The 20,155-nt window shown below is 42.7% G+C and overlaps 1 protein-coding gene across 1 annotated transcript in view; it reads left to right on the top strand.

Annotated features, from left to right (window-relative positions):
• Window positions 1–20,155, top strand: part of rab2a (RAB2A, member RAS oncogene family) — a 100,521-nt gene that overhangs the window by 11,733 nt on the left and 68,633 nt on the right. The window contains exon 2 of the mRNA XM_041190373.1: window positions 16,297–16,368. Within this exon, the coding sequence (XP_041046307.1) occupies window positions 16,297–16,368 (72 nt within the window). The remainder of the gene's footprint in view (window positions 1–16,296; window positions 16,369–20,155) is intronic.

Here is a 20,155-nt window from a genome sequence, read left to right as displayed (position 1 = left end):
TACCAATAGATTTTCTGGCCTCATGGCGATGGAAATGCAAATAGATATTTGGAAGCTATTCATAACTGGTCTGATAATTGCCTAGCTCAACAGACTATTTGTGTGGACAATTGAAACATAGATACTGCGGTCACATGTCAGAAACTGACTTGTGATGTGAATTAATAAGGTATTTCTTAAGGACATCCCAGAGCAGGCAGCCTGGGATTTAAAGACCACAGAGGGAAGACATCCTGCCTAGAAACTTGCCCACAGACAGAAGTGGGGCTAATTTGTTTTACCTTTAATTTTACCTTCACGACGGGGGCTCAAACAGAGCTTGAACTGGAAAAACCAAAAACCTTGCTTAGAGTAAGCCACTCAGAAATTTCCAATCTTCATTGTCTTCAGTGAGTTAAGAGGATCTTCAGACCGGTAACGTTTCCAGCTACCATCCTGGGGACTGATGATAGAAGTGACCCTTTAGTTTTGATTCTTTAAGAAACCTAAGTGTGTAACATCTCTCACACAAACACACTCAAGAAAAGATGGTAAATGTGTTAGTGTTGTTGCATTTACATCTTGGATGTTGAGAAAAGTGTTTATTCATTCTTTTTACCTATGAGAGTCTGTCTTATGTCCATTCATGAAAGTTACAGCACTCATAGTATTAAAACACTTCTTTAAAATCGATCTTGTTTTGGTCAGTCAAGAGGTCGGAGAAGAGGGAATTATCCCCTGTCCCCCTCCTATCCATAATGTTCCTCTGAGCCCAACTAGTGGGAAAGTTGGTAAGAGTGTGCAAGGAGACAGGTGACTACGCCGGAGGGAGACAGAGACTGAATGGGTAGTGAATTAGGTTCACGTGGGAACTTGGTGCATGGGGGAAAGAGGCGTAGTATACATGGGAATTATTCTAAATTAATTAAATGAGTAATTAATTAAGTTAACGAACATAAGTAACAATGGTAGGACAGGCGTTGTGTTGCAGCTGTGGAATGTGGGTGCTTTTGGGCGCCAAGGCGATCCATGACCCAAACATCTGCAGAAAGTGTAAGCAGCTAGAGGAATTCCGATTATTGGATTATTGATCTGGAAGCTGAACTGCAGACTTGGTGCAACTTAAAGGAGGGTGAGAAATACCTGGGAGCTTTGTTCCAGAAGGCAGTCATGCCTCTGAGAATAGGGTCATCTGTTTTGGTTGGCAGTGAGGAACAGGAGGATGTGACCATGAGTGTGCAAGTTAATGGGACTGAGCAGACAGTAGTGGAGGAGCCTCAGACTTTGCAATTGTCAAACAGGTTTGAGGTGCTTACAATCTGTGTGGATGAAAGCAAAATCTGCAAAATGGATGAGCAAGCTGACCATGGTACCATGGTACAGAAAGCCATTCAAGCTGGGGGAGCAAACAGGAATGTAACAGTAGGGGACAGTATATGAGGGGGATTGACACTGTTCTGTGCAGCAAAGAGCAAGAGTTCTAAAGGCTGTGTTGCCTGTCTGGTGCCAGAGTTTGGGGCATCTGCTCAGGACTAGAGTGGAACTTGCAGTGGGAGGGGGAAGATCCAGTCGTCATGTTCCATGTAGATACCAATGACATAGGCAGGACAAGGAATGAGATTCTGCACAGTCAGTATGAGAAGCTAGGTACCAAATTAAGAAGCAGAACTGCAAAGGTGGTAATCTCTGGATTATTGGTTAAACAATGTGCAGATTGGCACAGGGCAAATAAGATTAGAGAGATGAATATGTGGCTCAAAGATTGGTGAGGAAGGAGTGGGTTCCAGTTCATGGGACCAGTACTGGGGAAAGTGGGTGCTGTACTGTTGGGATGGTCAATATCAGAACTGTGCTGGGCATGTGTTCTTGTGAATTGCAGAACTGGGGAAGTAGAGAGGACTTTAAACTAACCAGGGGATGGTGAGGGATCCAGCTTGGGTAGGTATGGAAAATCAAGGGGTAGATTCAAGGTAGGACACCATAATAGTAATATAGAAAATGAGGGTCATAGCGCAAGAAGGGACTGAGATAAAACCTAAGAATACACCAATATTCAAGACTAGATGTTAGGTGGTAAAAAGACCAAACTAAAGACTCTGTATCTTCGCATAGCATTCATAACAAAGTAAATGAATTGATAGCGCACACTGAAGTAAATAAATGATAGCCATTCTGGAGACGTGGCTGCAGGATGACAAGGAATGGGTCCTGAATATTGAGGAGCGTATGACCTTCAAGAAGAATAGGAAGCTAGGTAAAGGTGAAGGGGTAGTAGTTTTTATCAAGGATGGCATTGGTGCAAGAGTTAGAGATAACCTTGATTCAGGAGATCATGATGTAGAATTGGTTTGGGTGGAGATGAGGTATAATAGGGGAAAGAAGTCACTGGTGGGAGTGATCTACAGACCCCCTAATAGTAACCACAATGCAGGATAAAGTATACAAGAAACAACATTGGGTGCTTGTGATAAAGGGACAGCAATAATCATGAGTGATTTTTAATCTGCATATAAACTGGAAAAATCAGTTTGGTAGTAGTAGCCTGGATGAGGAGTTCATGGAATGCTTTTGAGTGTTGTATTTTAGAGCAGTATATTCTAGAACCAACCCAAGAGCAGGTTTTAGTGGGAATCCGGGAACATTTCCAGTGCCTGGGACCAGCATGTGTGCAGTAAGTGTCCAGCTGTAACTCCTGGAAGCTCGGGTTTTGGAGCTGGAACAGCAGCTGGGGACACTGTGGAACATCTGCGAGTCTGAGAGCATTGTGGATAGCACGTTTAGAGAGGTGGTCACAGCACAGCTGAAGGGAATGGGTGACCACTAGGCAGTCCAAGAGAAACAGGCAGGTAGTTCAGGAGTCCCCTGGGGTCCTGCTCGCAAATCGGAATTCCATTTTGGAGGCTGATGAGGGTGCTGGTTCCTCCAGGGAGTGCAGACAGAGCCAAGCTTCTGGCACCACAAGCAGTCTGTCTGCACAAGAAGGGAGGAAGAGCAATAGTAATATGGGATTCTATAGTCAGGGGAACAGATAGGCGTGACTATGGCCGTCAATGTGACTCCAGGATGGTGTTGCCCCCCTGGTGCCAGGGTCTGGGATGTCACTGAATGGCTGCAGGGTATCCTGAAGGGGGAGGGTGATAAGGCAGAGGTCATGGTATATGTTGGTACCAATGACATAGGTAGAAAGAGGGAATGAGGTCTTGCATCAAGAATTCAGGGAGTTAGATAGACAGTAGACTAAAAGGCAGGACCTCTCGGGTTGTAATCTCTGGATTATTCTCAGTGCCACGTGCTAGCGAGCACAGAAATAGAAGAATAGTGCAGATGAATACGTGGCTTAAGAGTTGGTGCAGGAGGGAGGGTTTTAGATTCCTGGATCTCTGGGACAGTTTGTGGGGAAGGTGGGACCTGTACCAGCGGGACAGTCTACATCTGAACCAGAGCGGGACTAACATCCTTGCGGGCGGGTTTGCTAGTGCTGTTGGGAGGAGTTTAAACTAATTCGGCGCGGGGGGGGGGGGGGGGTGGGCCGGGACGACACGACACGACACAATGTTAGCAGAATAGGCACATATAATACAGTAAAGCAATCAAGTCAGGGAGTACAGTTGCATTAAGTTTCAAGGGAGTAAGGCAAGGCTGGATGGCCTCTACTTTAATGCCCGGATTATTACAGGTAAAACGGATAAGTTAAGGGGGAGGATTGACATGTGGAATTGTGATATAGTAGCCATCACAGACGTGGTTGAGGGAGGGGCAGGATTGGCAGCTCAACATTCTGGGATATAGAATCTTCAGCCAAGACAGGGGAGGGGGTAAAAGAGGAGGAGGCATTGCATTATTAGTTAAGGAGTCAGTTACTGCAGTAAGGAGAGATGATATCTTGGAGGAGGCATCGAATGAAGCTTTGTGGATAGAGTTTAGGAATAAAAAAGGGGCAGCCACATTGTTAGGTGTTTATTATAGACCCCCAGATAGTCAGTGGGAAATTGAGGAGCAAATATGTGCACAATTTGCAGAGCTGTATAAAAACAATGACAATAAGGTAATTATATTAGGTGATTTCAACTTTCCCAACATTGATTGGGATAGACATAGTGTTAAGGGCTTGGATGGAGTGGATTTCTTGGTGTACAGGAGAACTTTTTAGGTCAATATGTAGAGGGTCCAACAAGGGACGGCACAGTGCTGGACCTAATTCTGGGGAATGAAGCCAGACAGGTGGTGGGGGATCATTTTAGTGATAGCGACCACAACATGGTACAACTTAAGCTTGTTATGGACAAAGAAATAGACAAGTTGCAAAAAAATGTTTTGGATTGGGGAAGAGCGGATTTTAATAAAATAAGGCAGGATCTGGCCAAGGTAAAAGCAAAATACTGCAGATGCTGGAAATCTAGAACAAAAACAAAAATACCTGGAAAAACTCAGCAGGTCTGACAGCATCTGCGGAGAGGGATGCAGTTGATGTTTCGAGTCCGTATGACCCTTCATCAGAACTAAGACATATAGAAATGAGATGAAATATAAGCTGGTTGAAGGGAGTGGGACAGGAGAGCTCGATAGGGGGCCAGTGATAGGTGGAGCCCAAGAAGAGACTGTCAAAGATGTTGTAGACAAAAGGACAAAAGGGTGTTGATGGTGTGATATTATCTAAAGGATGTGCTAATGAGGACATTAAGGGAAGCAAACTAGTCGCAGATGGCCCTAGTGCAGGTGGGGTGGGGGGAAGGGATCGAAATGGGCTAAAAGGTAGAGATGAAACAATAGATCAAAATAAATTTAAAAATAGGGGAAAGAAAAAAATATATAGTTGTAAACAAAAAAAAAATAAATTATTGGAAAAGGGGGGATCAGAAAGGGGGTGGGGATGGAGGAGAGTTCATGATCTGAAATTGTTGAACTCAATATTAAGTCCAGAAGGCTGTAAAGTGCCTAGTCGGAAGATGAGGTGCTGTTCTTCCAGTTTGTGTTGAGCTTGGCCAAGGTAGACTGGGAACAGCTACGTGTGGGGAAATCTACAGAAGAGCAGCGGGGGTTTTTCAAAAAGGAAATGGGGAGGGTACAGGCTCAACATGTTCCCTCTAGGGTGATAGGAAGCAGTAACAAGCCCAGAGAACCATGGGTGACTAGAGATATTCAGGATATGATAAGAAAAAGAGAGGCTTTTAGCAGGTACAGGAGGCATTAGTGAGTACAGAAAATGCAGGGTGGAGCTTAAAACAATTAGGAGAGCAAAGAGGAGATATGAGAAAGCTTTGGCTGTTAAAAGTAGGGAAAATCCCAAGATCTTCTATAAGTATATCAATGGGAAGAGGATAACCAGGGAAAGAGTAGGGCCCATTAGGGACCAAGGGGGCAATCTATGGGTGGAGCCAGAGGACTTCGGTAGTGTTGAATGAACACTTCACATCCGTCTTTACCCAAGAGAATGAGGATGAAGCTTTGGAACTGAGAAAGAGACTGTGAGGTTCTTGAGCAAATTGATATAGGGAATGACAAGGTATTGGAGGTGTTGGCAGACTTAAAAGTGGACAAGTCTCCAGGTCCAGATGGTTTGTGTCCAGACTGCTGAGGAAGGCAAGGGAGGAGATCGCTCTGGGGGGGGGCTCTGCCCAAATCTTTAATTCCTCTCTGACCACAGGGGAGGTGCCAGAGAACTGGAGAACAGCTAATGTGGTTCTTCTATTTAAGAAGGGTTGTAGAAATAAGCCAGGGAACTACAGGCCAGTGAGTCTCACATCAGTGGTATGGAAACTATTGGAGAAATTTCTGAAAGAGAGTATCTATCTCCACTTGGAGAGGCAAGGTTTGATCAGGGATAGTCAGCATGGCTTTGTCAGAGGGAGGTCATGCCTAACAAATTTGATTGAATTTTTTGAGGAGATGACCAGGTGTGTAAATGAGGGTAGTGCAGTTGATGTAGTTTATATGGATTTCAGCAAAGCCTTTGACAAGGTCCTACATGGGAGACTTATAAAGAAGGCAAATGCACATGCGATACAGGGTAATTTGATAAGGTGGATTCAGAATTGGCTTAGTTGTAGGAGACAGAGGGTGAGGACAGAAGGATGCTTTAGTGACTAGGAGCCAGTGGCATATCACAGGGATCTGTGCTGGGTCCCCACTATTCGTCATTTATATAAACGACATGGGGGGGGGGGTAGGATTAGTAAGTTTGTTGATCACACACAAATATTGGCCGGGTGGTTAACAGCGAGGTTGAGTGTCTTGGGCTACGGGAAGATATAGATGGGATGGTCAAATGGGCAGATAAGTAGCAGATGGCATTTAACCCTGAAAAGTTTTGAGGTGATACACTTTGGAAGGAGTAATTTGACAAGGAAGTATTCAATGAATGGCATGACACTAGGAAGTTCTGAGGAACAAAGGGACCTTGACGTGTGTGTCCATAGATCTCTGAAGGCGGAGGGGCATGTTAGTGGGGTGGCGAAAAAGACATATGGGACACTTGCCTTTATCAATCGAGGCATAAATTACAAAAGTAGGGAGGTCATGTTGGAGTTGTATGGAACCTTAGTGAGGCCACAGCTGGAGTGCTGTGTGCAGTTTTAGTTTGCCACATTATAGGAAGGATGTGATTGCACTGGAGGGGATACAGAGGAGATTCACCAGGATGTTGCCTGGGATGAAACATTTAGATTATGAAGAGAGATTGGATAGACTTGGGTTGTTTTCGTTGGAGCAGAGAAGACTGAGGGGCGATCTGATCGAGGTGTACAAGATTGAGGGGCATGGACAAGTAGCAGCTGTTCCCCTTAGTTGAAGGGTCAGTCACAAGGGGGCATAAGTTCAAGGTGAGGGGCAGGAAGTTTAGGGGAGACATGAGGAAAAACTTTTTTACCCAGAGGATGGTGACGATCTGGAATGCGCTGCCTGGGAGGGTGGTGGAGGCGGGTTGCCTCTCATCCTTTTAAAAAGTACCTGGATGAGCACTTGGCACGTCATAACATTCAAGGCTAACATTCAAGTGCTGGTAAATGGGATTGATTAGGTAAGTCATGTGTTTCTCACGTGTTGGTGCAGACTCGATGGGCCAAAGGGCCCCTTCTGCACTGAGAGATTCTGTGATTCTATATTGGACTTGTGTAATGTGACAGGATTAATTAATGACCTAAGAGTGAAGGCATCCCTGGGTAGCAATGACTACACCATGATTGAATTTTATATCCAGTTTGAAAGGGAGGAGAGTGGGTCTAAGACTAATATTTTAAACTTAAATAAGGGCAACTATGTGGGCATGAGGTTGAGCTAGCTGAAGTGAACTGGGATACTCGGCTAGGGGATAGATCAATAGAGAAGCAGTAGCAGATATTTAAGGAGATATTTCCAAATACTCATATGTATATTCCTGTTAGAAGAAAATTCTAAAGGGAGGGCTCACCGTCCATGGTTAACCAAAGTTAAGGAAAGTATCAAACTTGAGGAAAAAAAAATATAACTGCACAGTAGAGTGGCAGGTCAGATGATTCTGTCACTCTTCTTATTCTGACCAATGACTAAAACGTTAGAGTATGAGAGGAAGCTTGCTAGAAATCTAGATAGCAAGAGTTTCTGCAGGTTTTTGAAAAGCAAAAGCGAAAGTAAAGTAAATGTTGCTCCTCTAAAATTGACAGTGGGGAATTAATAGATAAGGAGATGGCAAATGAAATGAACTAATATTTTGCTTCTGTCTTCACGATAGAGGATACAAAAAACATTCCAGTAATACCTGTAAATCAGGAGGAGGAGGAGGGGAGAGGGGGTTTTGGTGAAATTACAATCACTAGGGAAATGGTATTGAGCAAACTGATGGAACTGTGGGCTGACAAGTCTCCAGATGCTGATGGACTTCATCCTAGAGCTTTAAAAGAGGTGGCTAATGAGGTAGTAGATGCGTTGGTGTTAATCTTCCAAAATTCTCTAGATTCTGGAATGATTCCATCAGACTGGAAAGTAGCAAATATAACCCCTCTTCAAGAAGGGAGGGAGGCAGAAAACAGGGAACTATAAACCAATGAGCTTGATGTCTGTCATGGGGAAGGTATTAGAATTGAACATGAAGGAGGTTATAACTGGGCACTTGGAGAAACTCGAGGTAATTGGGAAGAGTCAACATGGTTTTAAGGGAAATCATGTTTAACAATTTATTGAAGTCTTTTGAAGGAGTAACGTGCACTGTGGATAAGGGGGAGCCTGTAGACATGCTGTACTTGGATTTCCAGAAGGCATTTGATAGGGTGCCCCATCAAAAGTTTTACTGCGGAAAATAAAAGCTTGTGGTGTAGGGGGTAACATGTTGGCATAGAAGATTGACTGGCTGACAACATACTGCATAAAGTTTTGGCAGGATTTGATGAGTGTAGTCTTACAGGCGTCTGTGCCGGGGCCTCAACTTTTTAAAATTTATATCAATGACAGATGAAGGGAGTGAAGGCATGGTAGCTAAATTTGCAGATGACACAAAGGTAGGAAAGTATGTTGTGAGGAAGACATTAGGTTGCAGACAGATATAGACAGGTTGTGAGTGGGCAAAAATCTGGCAGATATGTAGGAAAATGTGAAGTTCTTCACTTTGGCATTAAGAATGAAAAAGCAGAGCATTCCTTCAATGGAGAAGGGCTGCAGAACTGAGGTGCGGAGGGATCTAGGTGTTCTAGTGTGAGAGTCACAAGTTAGCATATAGCGACAGCAAGTAATTAAGGTTAATGGAATGCTATCCTTTATTACAAGAGGAATTGAACATAAAAAGTAAGGATGTTATCTTTGTTATACAGGGCATTGGTGAGACCATATCTCTAATATTGTGTGAAGTTTTGGTCTCATTTAAGGAAGGATGTAAATGTATGGTTCAGAGGAGGTTTATTAGATTGATACCTTGAATGAGTGGGTTGTCTTATGAGGAAAGGTTAGACAGATTGGGCTTGTTTCCACTGGAGTTTAGTAAAGAGGGGTAACTTGATTGAAGTATATAAGACCCTGAATGGCCTTGACAAGGTGGATATGGAAAGGATGTTTCCTCTTGTTGGTGAGCCCAGAACTAGGGGACACTGTTATAAAATTAGAGGTTGCCCTTTTAGGACAGATGAGAAATTTTGAGGGTTATGTGACTTTGGAACTCCGCCTCAGAAGTAGATTCTCGTTAGGCAAGCGAATTGAAGGTTATCGGAGGGTAGATTGGAATGTGGAATTCAAAACAAAAACAGATCAGCCATGATCCATCATGAATGGCGGAGCAGGCTCAAGGGGTTGAATGGGCTACTTCTGCTCCTATTTCATATGCTTGCCTTGTGATCTATTGAATACACCTGGTAGGGTAAATGGTACCTCTATTTTTTTTTTAACTCTAACCAAATAGATTCTGTCCTTGATCCCTCCTGAACATGCTCTCTCTTCACTAATATTCTCCTTTATCTGTTCTGCCAGCTTCCTTTCTCTACTTATCTTTCCTGAATACCTCATATACAGGAATATTTAATACCCAGTCCTGCCCTTTTTTTTTGAGCCAGGTCTCTGTTTTTGCCACATAATTTTCTCAGTTGCTGCACCTTGCCGACCTTGTTTCCATGCAGCTAAGGTGTTATTGCATTCCCTCTTCCCCTACTGCAGCTTTTGCCTAGACTATTTGGTTGGCAGAGCCTTGCGGACATGGAGTGTGCAGAGCACTGAAGCATATGGAGCATATGTGCAGCTGCCAGTGGTTGGTGGGGTGGGAGGTGAATGGTGTTTTGGTTGAGAAAAAGGACTGCAGAAAGTAAGGGGAGCCCAGAGTTACCCTGACTTGTGATTGGGAAAGTAATGGTGACAGCAGAGGAGGGACAGTTGGTGACAGTGTTGGGGGTGGGTGGGTGTGTGGGGAGAAAGCAGCCCAAGATAAAGGGAGCCCAACAAAAACCTACCCTGGCTGGAGGGAACAGGAAGGCGGGAATGACATGGAGGATGCAGGGGAATGCATGGGAATAATGGAATGGTGGGTGGTACAGAAATGAGGTGGAATAGGATGATATGGGGGCATGAAAGAAATGGGATGGCAATGGCACAGGGATGCCATAGGAAGGGTGGAATGGGGATTTAAAGAAGTATTGTTGCAGTTAAGATACTAATTTCACAGCAAGTGCATTGCTGGCCTCTGTTAGTATCTTAGTAATACTAAATCCTTAATGCACCTTGTTTCCCTTTTCTAAGCTACATCTTCATTCTCATCTCCCTGCCAAGTTAGTTTAAACAGTCTCCAATAGCACTGGCAAATTGCCCCATGTGAGCATTACTCCCAGCTCTGAGGTGCAAACTGTCTAGAATATTCTGTCCCAGCTGCCCAAACTGGTCCAACTCTCCCAGGAATCTAAAGCCCCATTTTCTGCACCATTTCTCCAATCATGGATTCATCTGCTCAATCTTCCTATTTGTATACTCACTACTGCAGTGCTTCCAAAAATATTTTCCAATGTGACCCCATTTTAACACTAACATCTGGGAGTCTCAATGAATTTAAACAAAAAAAAGTACTAAAGGAACATAGTAACATCCAGTATGTAATTATTAAACTTTGTGTATTATAAATCAATATATATATGTAAATATGAAAACCTGTTTTGTAAGTACTTTGTAGAAAGTTAGTTTATGTATTCAACTGTCTGTTACTCCATTTGAGCTGCTCCAGCTCATGGACCTTGGCTAGGACGCCGCAAATTCTATTGACATTGACATTTGCAGGCATCTATAGCAGCATCGCATCAGGGTTCCCTAAAGGCCATCTTGACATAATTGATTTTAATATAAGATGAGTCAAATAAACTTGAGTTTCTACTCTGGATTTCAAATGACACAAAATAATAATCAGTCTAAGAGGTGGCAGTTTCACTGGATTCTGCCCTACACACTGCAGCTTTTAAAATAAAATGGAATTAATTTACAGGGGAGGACCCTAACTGAATGTGGAGCCGTGCTGCTTCCCACCTAGGGTTGGGCTTTGAGGAAAGTGGAGTGCTTCTGAACAGACATATAGAATGTAACATGCAGCACTTACTGATCATCCCCAAACACACACCCCTACCTTTGACAGCCTGTTGGTGTGTGGCTGTAGCCCAGCAGGTGACACTTTTAAATTATCTTGAGGAAGAAAAATATTCTTGGGGCCAGGCTGCCAGTGTGAGATCAGATTCAGTTGGGAAGGATGGTGGGGGGAGAGGGAAGAGAGTAAATCCATGTTGGAACTTGGTGTGTCTGTCTTTACTGACTCAGAGGGACTGGACCTTGTTGCTGTTGCAGGCTACAGTCTTGGAGGAGGGAGAATTCACGACCCCGTTCACTGTTTTTGTGACCCCAATTAGGGTTGCAACTCAGTTTGGGAACCGCAGCACTAGCACATGACACTGGGAGTAATTTGGAAATTACTACCTTGCCCTGTTTCCTAGCTCCCTTAAATCTGCCTGCAGGATCTCATCCCTTTTTTTTGCCCTTGTCGGCACTATACTGATATGGATCACGACCTCTGACCCTCCCCCTTCAAAGTGCTCTTCAGTTGCTCAATAACATCCTTGATTCTGGCACCAGCAAAACCACATGGCATCCTAAAATAACATCTGTCTGTCTGTGTTCCCCTAACTATAGAATCCTGTTGCATTATTTTCCCAATCTTCCTCTTGCCTTCCCTGTACAGCTGAGCAATCTATGGTTGCATGGACCTGCCTCTGACTGCATTCCACAGAGGAACAATCATGCTCACCAGTATGAATGCTGGTTGGAGAGGACTCTGACACTACCTGCCTGCTCCTTCTTTGCTGTCTTCACTTGCTCTATGTATCTAAATGTTTGGTAATGCATCTGAGGTAATGAATGAAATGCCCCGTAATTATTAGGTTTTGGAATTATTCTTGTCGTCATTTCTCCACTTTTTAGTAGAGCATCACCACTTTGTTCCAGACTTAATTGTCATGTTTATGTTGAACTTTTTTTAATAACTTTGATTTATGCAATTCTTAAATTAGCTTGCTTACTATGCTCTTCAATTTTGTTGACTGCTCCAATCAAAAGATTGTGTCTCCTGTTGCTTTATATACTGGTATATTTTGGTAGCGGTGGGTTGTTAGATTTTAATTATGGCAGGCACTTTCAAAATAATTGGCTATCGTATCTATACAGAAATTAGTTATGAAGTATTTGTATTAATTTCAAAACTTTGCGTTAGTCCCACATGCCTATTACTGCAGGAGCAATGACAAACTTTGCAATCTATGCATCAAGTGTAAGGTGAGGCAGTGCCAATGCTATTGCTATGAGAGAATCCCTAGAAAAGTCAGCCACCAGACCAAAATGAGAGTAATTCATTTTTATTGGTATTGTTAATACAGTTGGGAAAGATGGCAACAAAAGCATCATGTTATTAGGATTAGAAAAGGAATAAAGTTAAATTGACATTGCAAGCCTGCCCACATGTGCAGCTATAAGTGATTTTTCCCATATTGTGTATTAAAGACTATTCTGAACCATCAGCCTTGCCTAAGAGACTTTTTAAAAAAAAAAAGCATGGTAAGAGCTGAGGCAACAAATTTGAATTTAATGCTCAGCATAAAGAGTATTGCAGCTGGATGGTTGTTATTACTGGCACTGACTGTGCAGTGTGCTGCCTACATCAAAATAAGTGGCCCTTACAATTGAACAGTGTATCAACAGACTTGTGCCAAAGGCTTAAAGTATTATTTGCCTGCAATTGTTCATTGATTACTGATGGGTTTTGTTGCATTAAAATGTCTGCCACCAAATTATGGCACAGTTACTTGTCACATTTCCCCCTCTGCTTTACAGCAAATAAAGCGAAAAGTGACCCAGCCTTCTCATCCTTTAATTATGGGTATAACCTCTCATTTCTGCCATCATCCTTGTAACTCTTTTACACTCCAGTGCTCCAAATCTTTATTCTAGTATGGTAACCAGAACTAGCAGCAAATAGAGCCATAGCACAAAAAATGTGTAAAAATGTTAAAAAGACAAGTCTAAAGGCACTGCATCTGAATGGATGGAGCATTTGCAATAACAGTACAAAAAGATGTAAATGGGTGTGATATGCTTGCAATTAAGGATACATGGCTGCAGGGTAACTGAGGCTGGGAACTGAATATCCAAAGATATTCTATTTAGGATGGAAACGCAAAAAGGAGAAGGTGGTGTGGCATTCTTAGCTAAGGATAAAATCAGTGTGCTAGTGAGAGAGGATATTGGCTCAAATCTAAATGTAGAATCAGTCTGCATGGAGCCAAGAAGCACAAGGAGTGGGAAGCGTGGGAGTTATCGATAGGCCTCCAAACAGTAGTGATAAGGTAGGGGACAGAATTAAACAGTGAATTAGAGATGCAAGGGTGTACAGTAATCATGAGTGACTTTAATCTGCATATAGACTGGGCAAACCAAATTAGCAATAATACTGTGGCAGATGAATTCTTGGAATGTGTATGAGAGAGGTTTTTTAGACCATGTCAAAGAATCGACCAGGGAATAGGCTATCCTAGATTTGGTATTGTGCTGTGAGAAGGGGTTAATAAATAATCTTCTTGTGCAGGATCGTTTATTAGGATGGAAAGTGAAGTAGTCTGATCTGAAACTAGGGTCCTAAATCTAAACAGGAAACTACAAAGGTATGAGGTGTGAGTTGGCTAAGATAGATTGGAGAACTTCAATAAAAGGCATGACAGTGGATAGGCAATGGCTAATATGTAAGGAACGAATGTAAGCATTGCAACGGTTATACGTTTCTTTCTGGCACAAAAACACAACAGGAAAAGTGGCCCAACCTTGGCTAACAAAGGAAATTAAGGATAGTATTAGATCCAAAGAGGAGTCATATAAAGTTGCTACAAACAGTAGCAAGCCTGAGGATTGGGAGCAGTTTAGAATTGAGCAAAAGAGGACCAAGGGATTGATTAAGACGGGAAAAATAGAGTATGAGAGTAAACTTGCAAGGACTTGGAAGTGGACTGTAAAAGCAGAAGTAAAAAGAAAGATTATTAAAGACAAGTGTAGATTCCTTACAGTCTAGAAGAGGAGAATTTATAATAGAGAACAAGGAAATGACAGAACAATTAAACAACTATTTGACATACTAGTTGAGGAACTGCTAGAGGGCTCTCTGCCATGGTCTACTGCAAGCCTACCTTCACTGGTCAATATACATGTTGGTATTCACAACACTTCCACATGCTATAAAATTGGTCTTATCGGAAACCTTGTAAATAGGGCCCAATAAATGCCCACCATGCAAGCTTGATGCTGAAATAGGGCGCATCAAAGGCATCCTGCAGGTTAATGGCTACCCTGATCAGATCGTTTCATGCTGTATATCATGCAAACTCATGGGCCTAAGGCCATCACTTTCGGCCCTGAAATGTGCCCAGTCTACTGCAAGATATCTCAAAAATTTGAGCATCAGGTGAAGCTAGCTAGCTGTTTTATGCTGCTACTGTGCAGTAGCAACAAAAGTGGCATTCACCACTAACAGGATGCTGTCATCAAGCTAAAAATGTTCTGCCTGTCATACAAATGATTAATGTGGTATATGAATTTCAGTGCCAGTGTGATGCTAGGTGTGTATGCAGTACGTCCCAAAGACTGGCAGATCATATCAAACAGCATATCCCAGCCGCTGTTCACAACGGGCAGGGTACAGACTGTACCCAACCAGCCAGTGCTTGCAAAACTCAAAAACAGTGCCCAACATTAGATGCGATTCCACAATTGGACACCATTTGTTAAATAATCATCTGTATGCTAAGAATAACGCTGACCACCAATTTAAGATTGTCATTTGGGCGCTCAGTGCTGTATATTTGCATGTACTGGAAGCTACATATATTAATACACGGGGCCCTGTTCTTTGCAGACAGAAAAAACATGTACACACGTTGTGCCTGTTTCAGTGAAAAAATAAGTGACAATTCGCTGACTCACTGGTTAGGACATTGCCCTGAGGAATCGGGGTTAGGCTGCCTAGTTTAAATTTCCAACAATACTTGGCAGCTAACTGTCAGTCGCCATCACTGGTGCATTCTCCATGGCAACACTGCTAGCAGAGTCCACTTGCCAACCAATCAGCACATTCTTCTCGTACAGTATAAATTGATGTTTTCCCCTCATATCCATATTCTTGTGTACTGATGAGTGCGAGATAAAAAGCTTTGACATTTTTTTTTCAGCAACTTATGTACTGGTAGCCCCAAATCCTTGTTCCTGTACCCCATTTAGATTTTTGCTTCCCAAATAATGTGATCACCTTATTTTCTGAACAAAATGTAATACCTCTCACTTATCCTCTTTGCAATTCATTTGACAATTGCCCATTGTACTAGTTTATTAATGTCTTGTGTTTACTTCACTGGTATTTTCTGTGCTGCACTTTGCTCGGTATAGACTATTTCCCCACCACCCCAATTCCGCAAACAATTTGATGTCATCTGCAAATTTAGAAGTGTTTTTGATGCCAAGTTCTAAATTAATCTATATTGCGCAACAGTGGTCCCAGTGCTGACCCTTGTGGGACCCCATTTTTAATCTTCTGTCACTCTTAATTACTATCTTTAACCCTTACACTCTGTTTTGCTTGCAGGTACCTATCCATTCTACTACTTGTTCCCAGACCTCCTGTCCTGAACTTAGTTCATGTAATAGACCAATGAATAACCTGTCCTAATATCCTTTTATGTTACTTGGTATTAAATTTTGTTTCATGATGCTCTCGTAAAATGCTTTGGGGTGTTTCGCTAGGTGCCACTGTTACAATCAGTAATTGGTGTGGCTAACATATTAACATTCAAAAATAGTTTTGATATGGTTGTAGGAAATTAGAATGAAGGGCTTTGATTAACACTGCTAATTTGTAAAATGAATGGCAATGTAGATTGGGCTGAATGATTTAGTTATTTCATTTCAATTTTGTGACTTCCATTGGTGAACCCATGTTGCCTATTATCTGAAAAATGATGTTCATTTGGTACTTGAGCAACAGTGTTTCACAGAGCAAACAATCTCCCTGTGCATGCTGGAAATACTCAGGCCTGGCAGCACCTGTGGAGAGAGTTGACATTGAGTTAAAATATGACTGCTAGGTTTCCCCATGAAACAGACAGAGTTCAAATATCAGATTTTGAGGCGAAGCAGAAGAATTTTAACATTGGTAAAAGCTTAATTTGTGGCATTCTCTCAATTTGCTTTGTATATGTGATCCATTATGCCATTCTTTTTTGTAAAATTATTTTGACGCCAATTGCCAATTATTTTTATACCTGTGTACAGAGTTTAACATTCTAATAGGAATCATTTATTTTGCAGGTGTGGGAAAGTCATGTTTATTACTACAGTTTACAGACAAGAGATTTCAACCTGTTCATGACCTTACCATTGGTGAGTACATATTAAGCTTAATATCCTTTTTGCTGCCATGCCTGCCCCAATAGAAAACTTATTAAAACTGTTTACCATATAAATCCCCATAAAGACTAGATGTCTTGTGTTCCTCACTGTTATTAGGTGACATCATGCTAAGTTCTGTGTGGATGATGAATAAGGACAGGATTTGCTATGATGTATGTTGCTCATCTCTCTCCAGTAGTTCACCCCTTCCCAGGCATGCAAAGCCACTATACTGCTCAAGCAAAATACTGTGGTTGAAGGAAATTTGAAATAAAGACAGGAGATGCTCATGTGACCAGACAATACCTGTCTGTAGAGACAGTTAACGTTTCTGGTCAACCTTTTCATCAGAACTAAAAGTTGAGGTATAACAGGTTTGATGTAAGAACAAAGGCTAGGAAAGTGGGGAGGGTGGAAAAAGAACAAAAGGGAAGATATGTGATAGGGTGGAAGGCAGAAAATGTTAATGAGACAAAAATTGAATGATGGGGTAAATAAGGAAATGAAAGGTCCAGAGGTTTAAATGGCAATGGAAGAATCATTACCGACACTGTAGTCTGGAAAAGTAAATGGTAGCCATTATGGTTGATGATTTCAACTCCATGGAAATGTGTCAACATATCAGCAATCACATTGTCAAGATCCAATAACAATCATCTTGTTGACTAGCAATTATATTGTATAGCAATTGCATTGTTAAATCAAGTGATGGACGTTTGCTCACCTGTTCTAACACTCCAGTGGGGAAAGGAACTGGGAGTCTGAACTGGCTAAAGAATAAACCTGCTTGAGATTTTAAAAAATTACAGCTTCAGATTCATTCTTCCCTTTTTTACAATTATTGGAGTTAACACACTGCCCTATAGAAAGATGAAGTGCAGGTCCTTGAGCTTCATTGGAACAGTTTGGGAGGTCAATCAGAGATTGGAGTGGGGTGGAGAATTAAAATGGCCAGATTGGGGCTCATTATTGAGGTAATGGCATGGATTGAAAGTTGGTTGACAGACAGAAATTAGCTAGGCACAAGCAGGCCATTTTCTGGACTAGTGGATCAGTGCTTTATTCAGAAGAATGGAAAACCAGAATTTTTTTAAAAGGCAAGAAACTGCTAATTTTTTTTTGATGGAATGTGGATGTTGCTGACAAATTCGACATGTGTTGCCTATCCCTAATTGCCCTTGAACTAAGTGGTGACTTAAGGACAGTTAAGAGTCAACAACATTTGCTGTGGGTCTGGAGTCACACACAGGCCAGACCAGCTAAGGATAGCAGATTTCCTTCCCTAAAGGACATTTGTGTGCTAGATGGGTTTTTGCAATCGATGATTGTTGTCATGGTCACCATTCCTGAGATGAGCTTTATATTCCAGAGTTATTAAGTCCCATACATGGTGGGATTTGAACCCATGTCCCAAGTGCATTAGCCTGGGCCTCTGGATTACTAGTAGTGATGATAGGGGAGGTGGTGGTGTAGTGGTATTGTCACTGGATTAAATCCAGACACCCAGGATAATGCTCATGGGACCTGGGTTCGAATCCCACCACTGGTGCAGATGGTGAAATTGGATTTCAATAAAAATCTGGAATTGAAAATCTAATGGTGACCATGAAATCATTGTGTGTCATAAAAAGAACCATCTGGCTCACTGTGTCCTTTAGGGAAGAAAATTTGTCATCTTTGCCTGGTCTGACCTACATGTGACTCCAGACCCACAGTACACTTAAATGGCCTAGCAAGCTATTCAATTGTATCAAAAGCTAAAACATGTCTAAAACGAATGAAACCGGATGGACCACCTGACATCGACTTAGGCACTGGAAACGACAATGGCAAACTCACCCCTGTTGACTCTGCAAAGTCAGAGGGCTAGTCCCAAAATTGGGAGAGCTATCTCTTGGACTAGTCAAGCAACAGCCTAACATAATCATACTCTTGGAATCTTACCTTAGAGACAATACCCTAGACATCGTCACTATCTCTGGGTATGTCCTGTATCACCAGCCGGAAAGACCCAGCGGAACTGGCGGCACAGTGGTATACAGAAGGGAGGGAGTTGCCCTGGGAGTCCTCACATCGACTCCAGACCCCATGAAGTCTCATGGCATCAGGTCAAACATGGGCAAGGAAACCACCTGCTGATTTACCAACTGCATCCCCTCAGCTGATGGATCGGTATTCCTCAATGTTGAACACCACTTGGAGTAAGCACTGGGGGTTGCAGGGGTGCAGGATGTACTCCGGGTGGGGACTTCAATGTCCATCACCAAGTGAGGGTCAGTATCAACACTGCTGACTGAGCTGGCCGAGTCCGAAAGGACATAGCTGCTAGACTGGGTCTGCGGTAGGTGATGAGGGAACCAACATGGAAAAACATACTTGACCTCATCCTCACCAACCTGTCTGCTGCAGGTGCATCTGTCCATGACAGTATTGGTAGGAGTGACCGCTGCACAGTCCTTGTGAAGATGTATCCTTCACATTGAGGATACTTCCTATGTTGTGTGGCACTACCACTATGCGAAATAGATTTCGAACAGATCTGTAAAACTTGAGGCTTGGCAGCCATGAGGTGCTGTGGGCCAACAATAGCAGCAGAATTATATCCAACTGTAACCTTGTGGCCCAGCATATGCCCCACTCTACCATTACTACCAAGCCAGGGCATCAACCCTGGTTCAATGAACAGAGCAGGAGGTCATGCCAGGCACAGCACCAGGCACACCTAAAAATGAGGCATCTGCTTGTAGAAGCTACAAAAGGACTAATTGCGTGACAAACGGCAAGTGATAGCTCAGCGATTCCATAACCAACAGATCAGATCTAAGCTCTGCAGGTTAGCCACATCCAGTCATGAATGGTGGTGGGCAATTAAAGAACTCACTGGAGAAGGAGGCTCTACAAGTACCCCCATCCTCAATGATGGGGGAACTCAGCACATTAGTGCAAAAGATAAGGCTGAAGCATTTTCAGCAGTCTTCAGCCAGAGTGCCAAATAGATGACCCATCTCTGCCTCCTCCGGAGGTCCCCAACATCACAGATGCCAGTCTTCAGCCACTTTGATTCACTCCACGTGATATCAAGAAATGGCTGAAGGCACTGGATACTGCAAAGGCCAAGGCCCCGACAATATTCTGGCAATAGTGCTGAAGACTTGTGCACCAGAACTTGCTGTGCCCCCAGCCATGCTGTTCCAGTACAGCTACAGCACTGGCATCCACCTGACAATGTGAAAAATTGCTCTGGTATGTCCACACAAAAAGCAGGACAAATCCAACCCAGCCAATTACCACCCTGTCAGTCTACTCTCATCAGTAAAGTGATGGAAAGGATCATCAATGCTATGAAGTGACACTATCTTAGCAATAACCTGCTCACTGACATTCAGTTTGGGTTCTGCCAGGGTGCCTCTGCTCCTGAGCTCATTACAGCCTTGGTTCAAAGAAGGACAAAAGAGGTGAGGTGAGAGTAACTGCCCTTGACATAAGGGCAGTGTTTAACTGATTGTGGCATCAAGAAGCCCTAGCAAAACTGGAGTCAATGGGTTTTGGAGTATAGAAGTAAAGAAGTCTTGCTGCAATTTTATGTAGAACTTTTGAGAGACAATCCTTAGAGTACTGTGTACAGTATTGGTTGCTTTACCTTGGGGAGAATATACTTTTGCTATGAGGAGAGATTGAGAGGTGATCTCATTGAAACAAGATTCTGAGGACTTGAAAAGTTAGATGCTGAGGAGAGGAGTTGTTTCCCCTTGTTTGAGAATCTAGAATTAGGGGTCAC

Source organism: Carcharodon carcharias, chromosome 6, assembly GCF_017639515.1.
Source record: "Carcharodon carcharias isolate sCarCar2 chromosome 6, sCarCar2.pri, whole genome shotgun sequence".
Taxonomy (NCBI): Eukaryota; Metazoa; Chordata; class Chondrichthyes; order Lamniformes; family Lamnidae; genus Carcharodon; species Carcharodon carcharias.
This window is presented reverse-complemented; position numbering and strand designations above follow the sequence as displayed.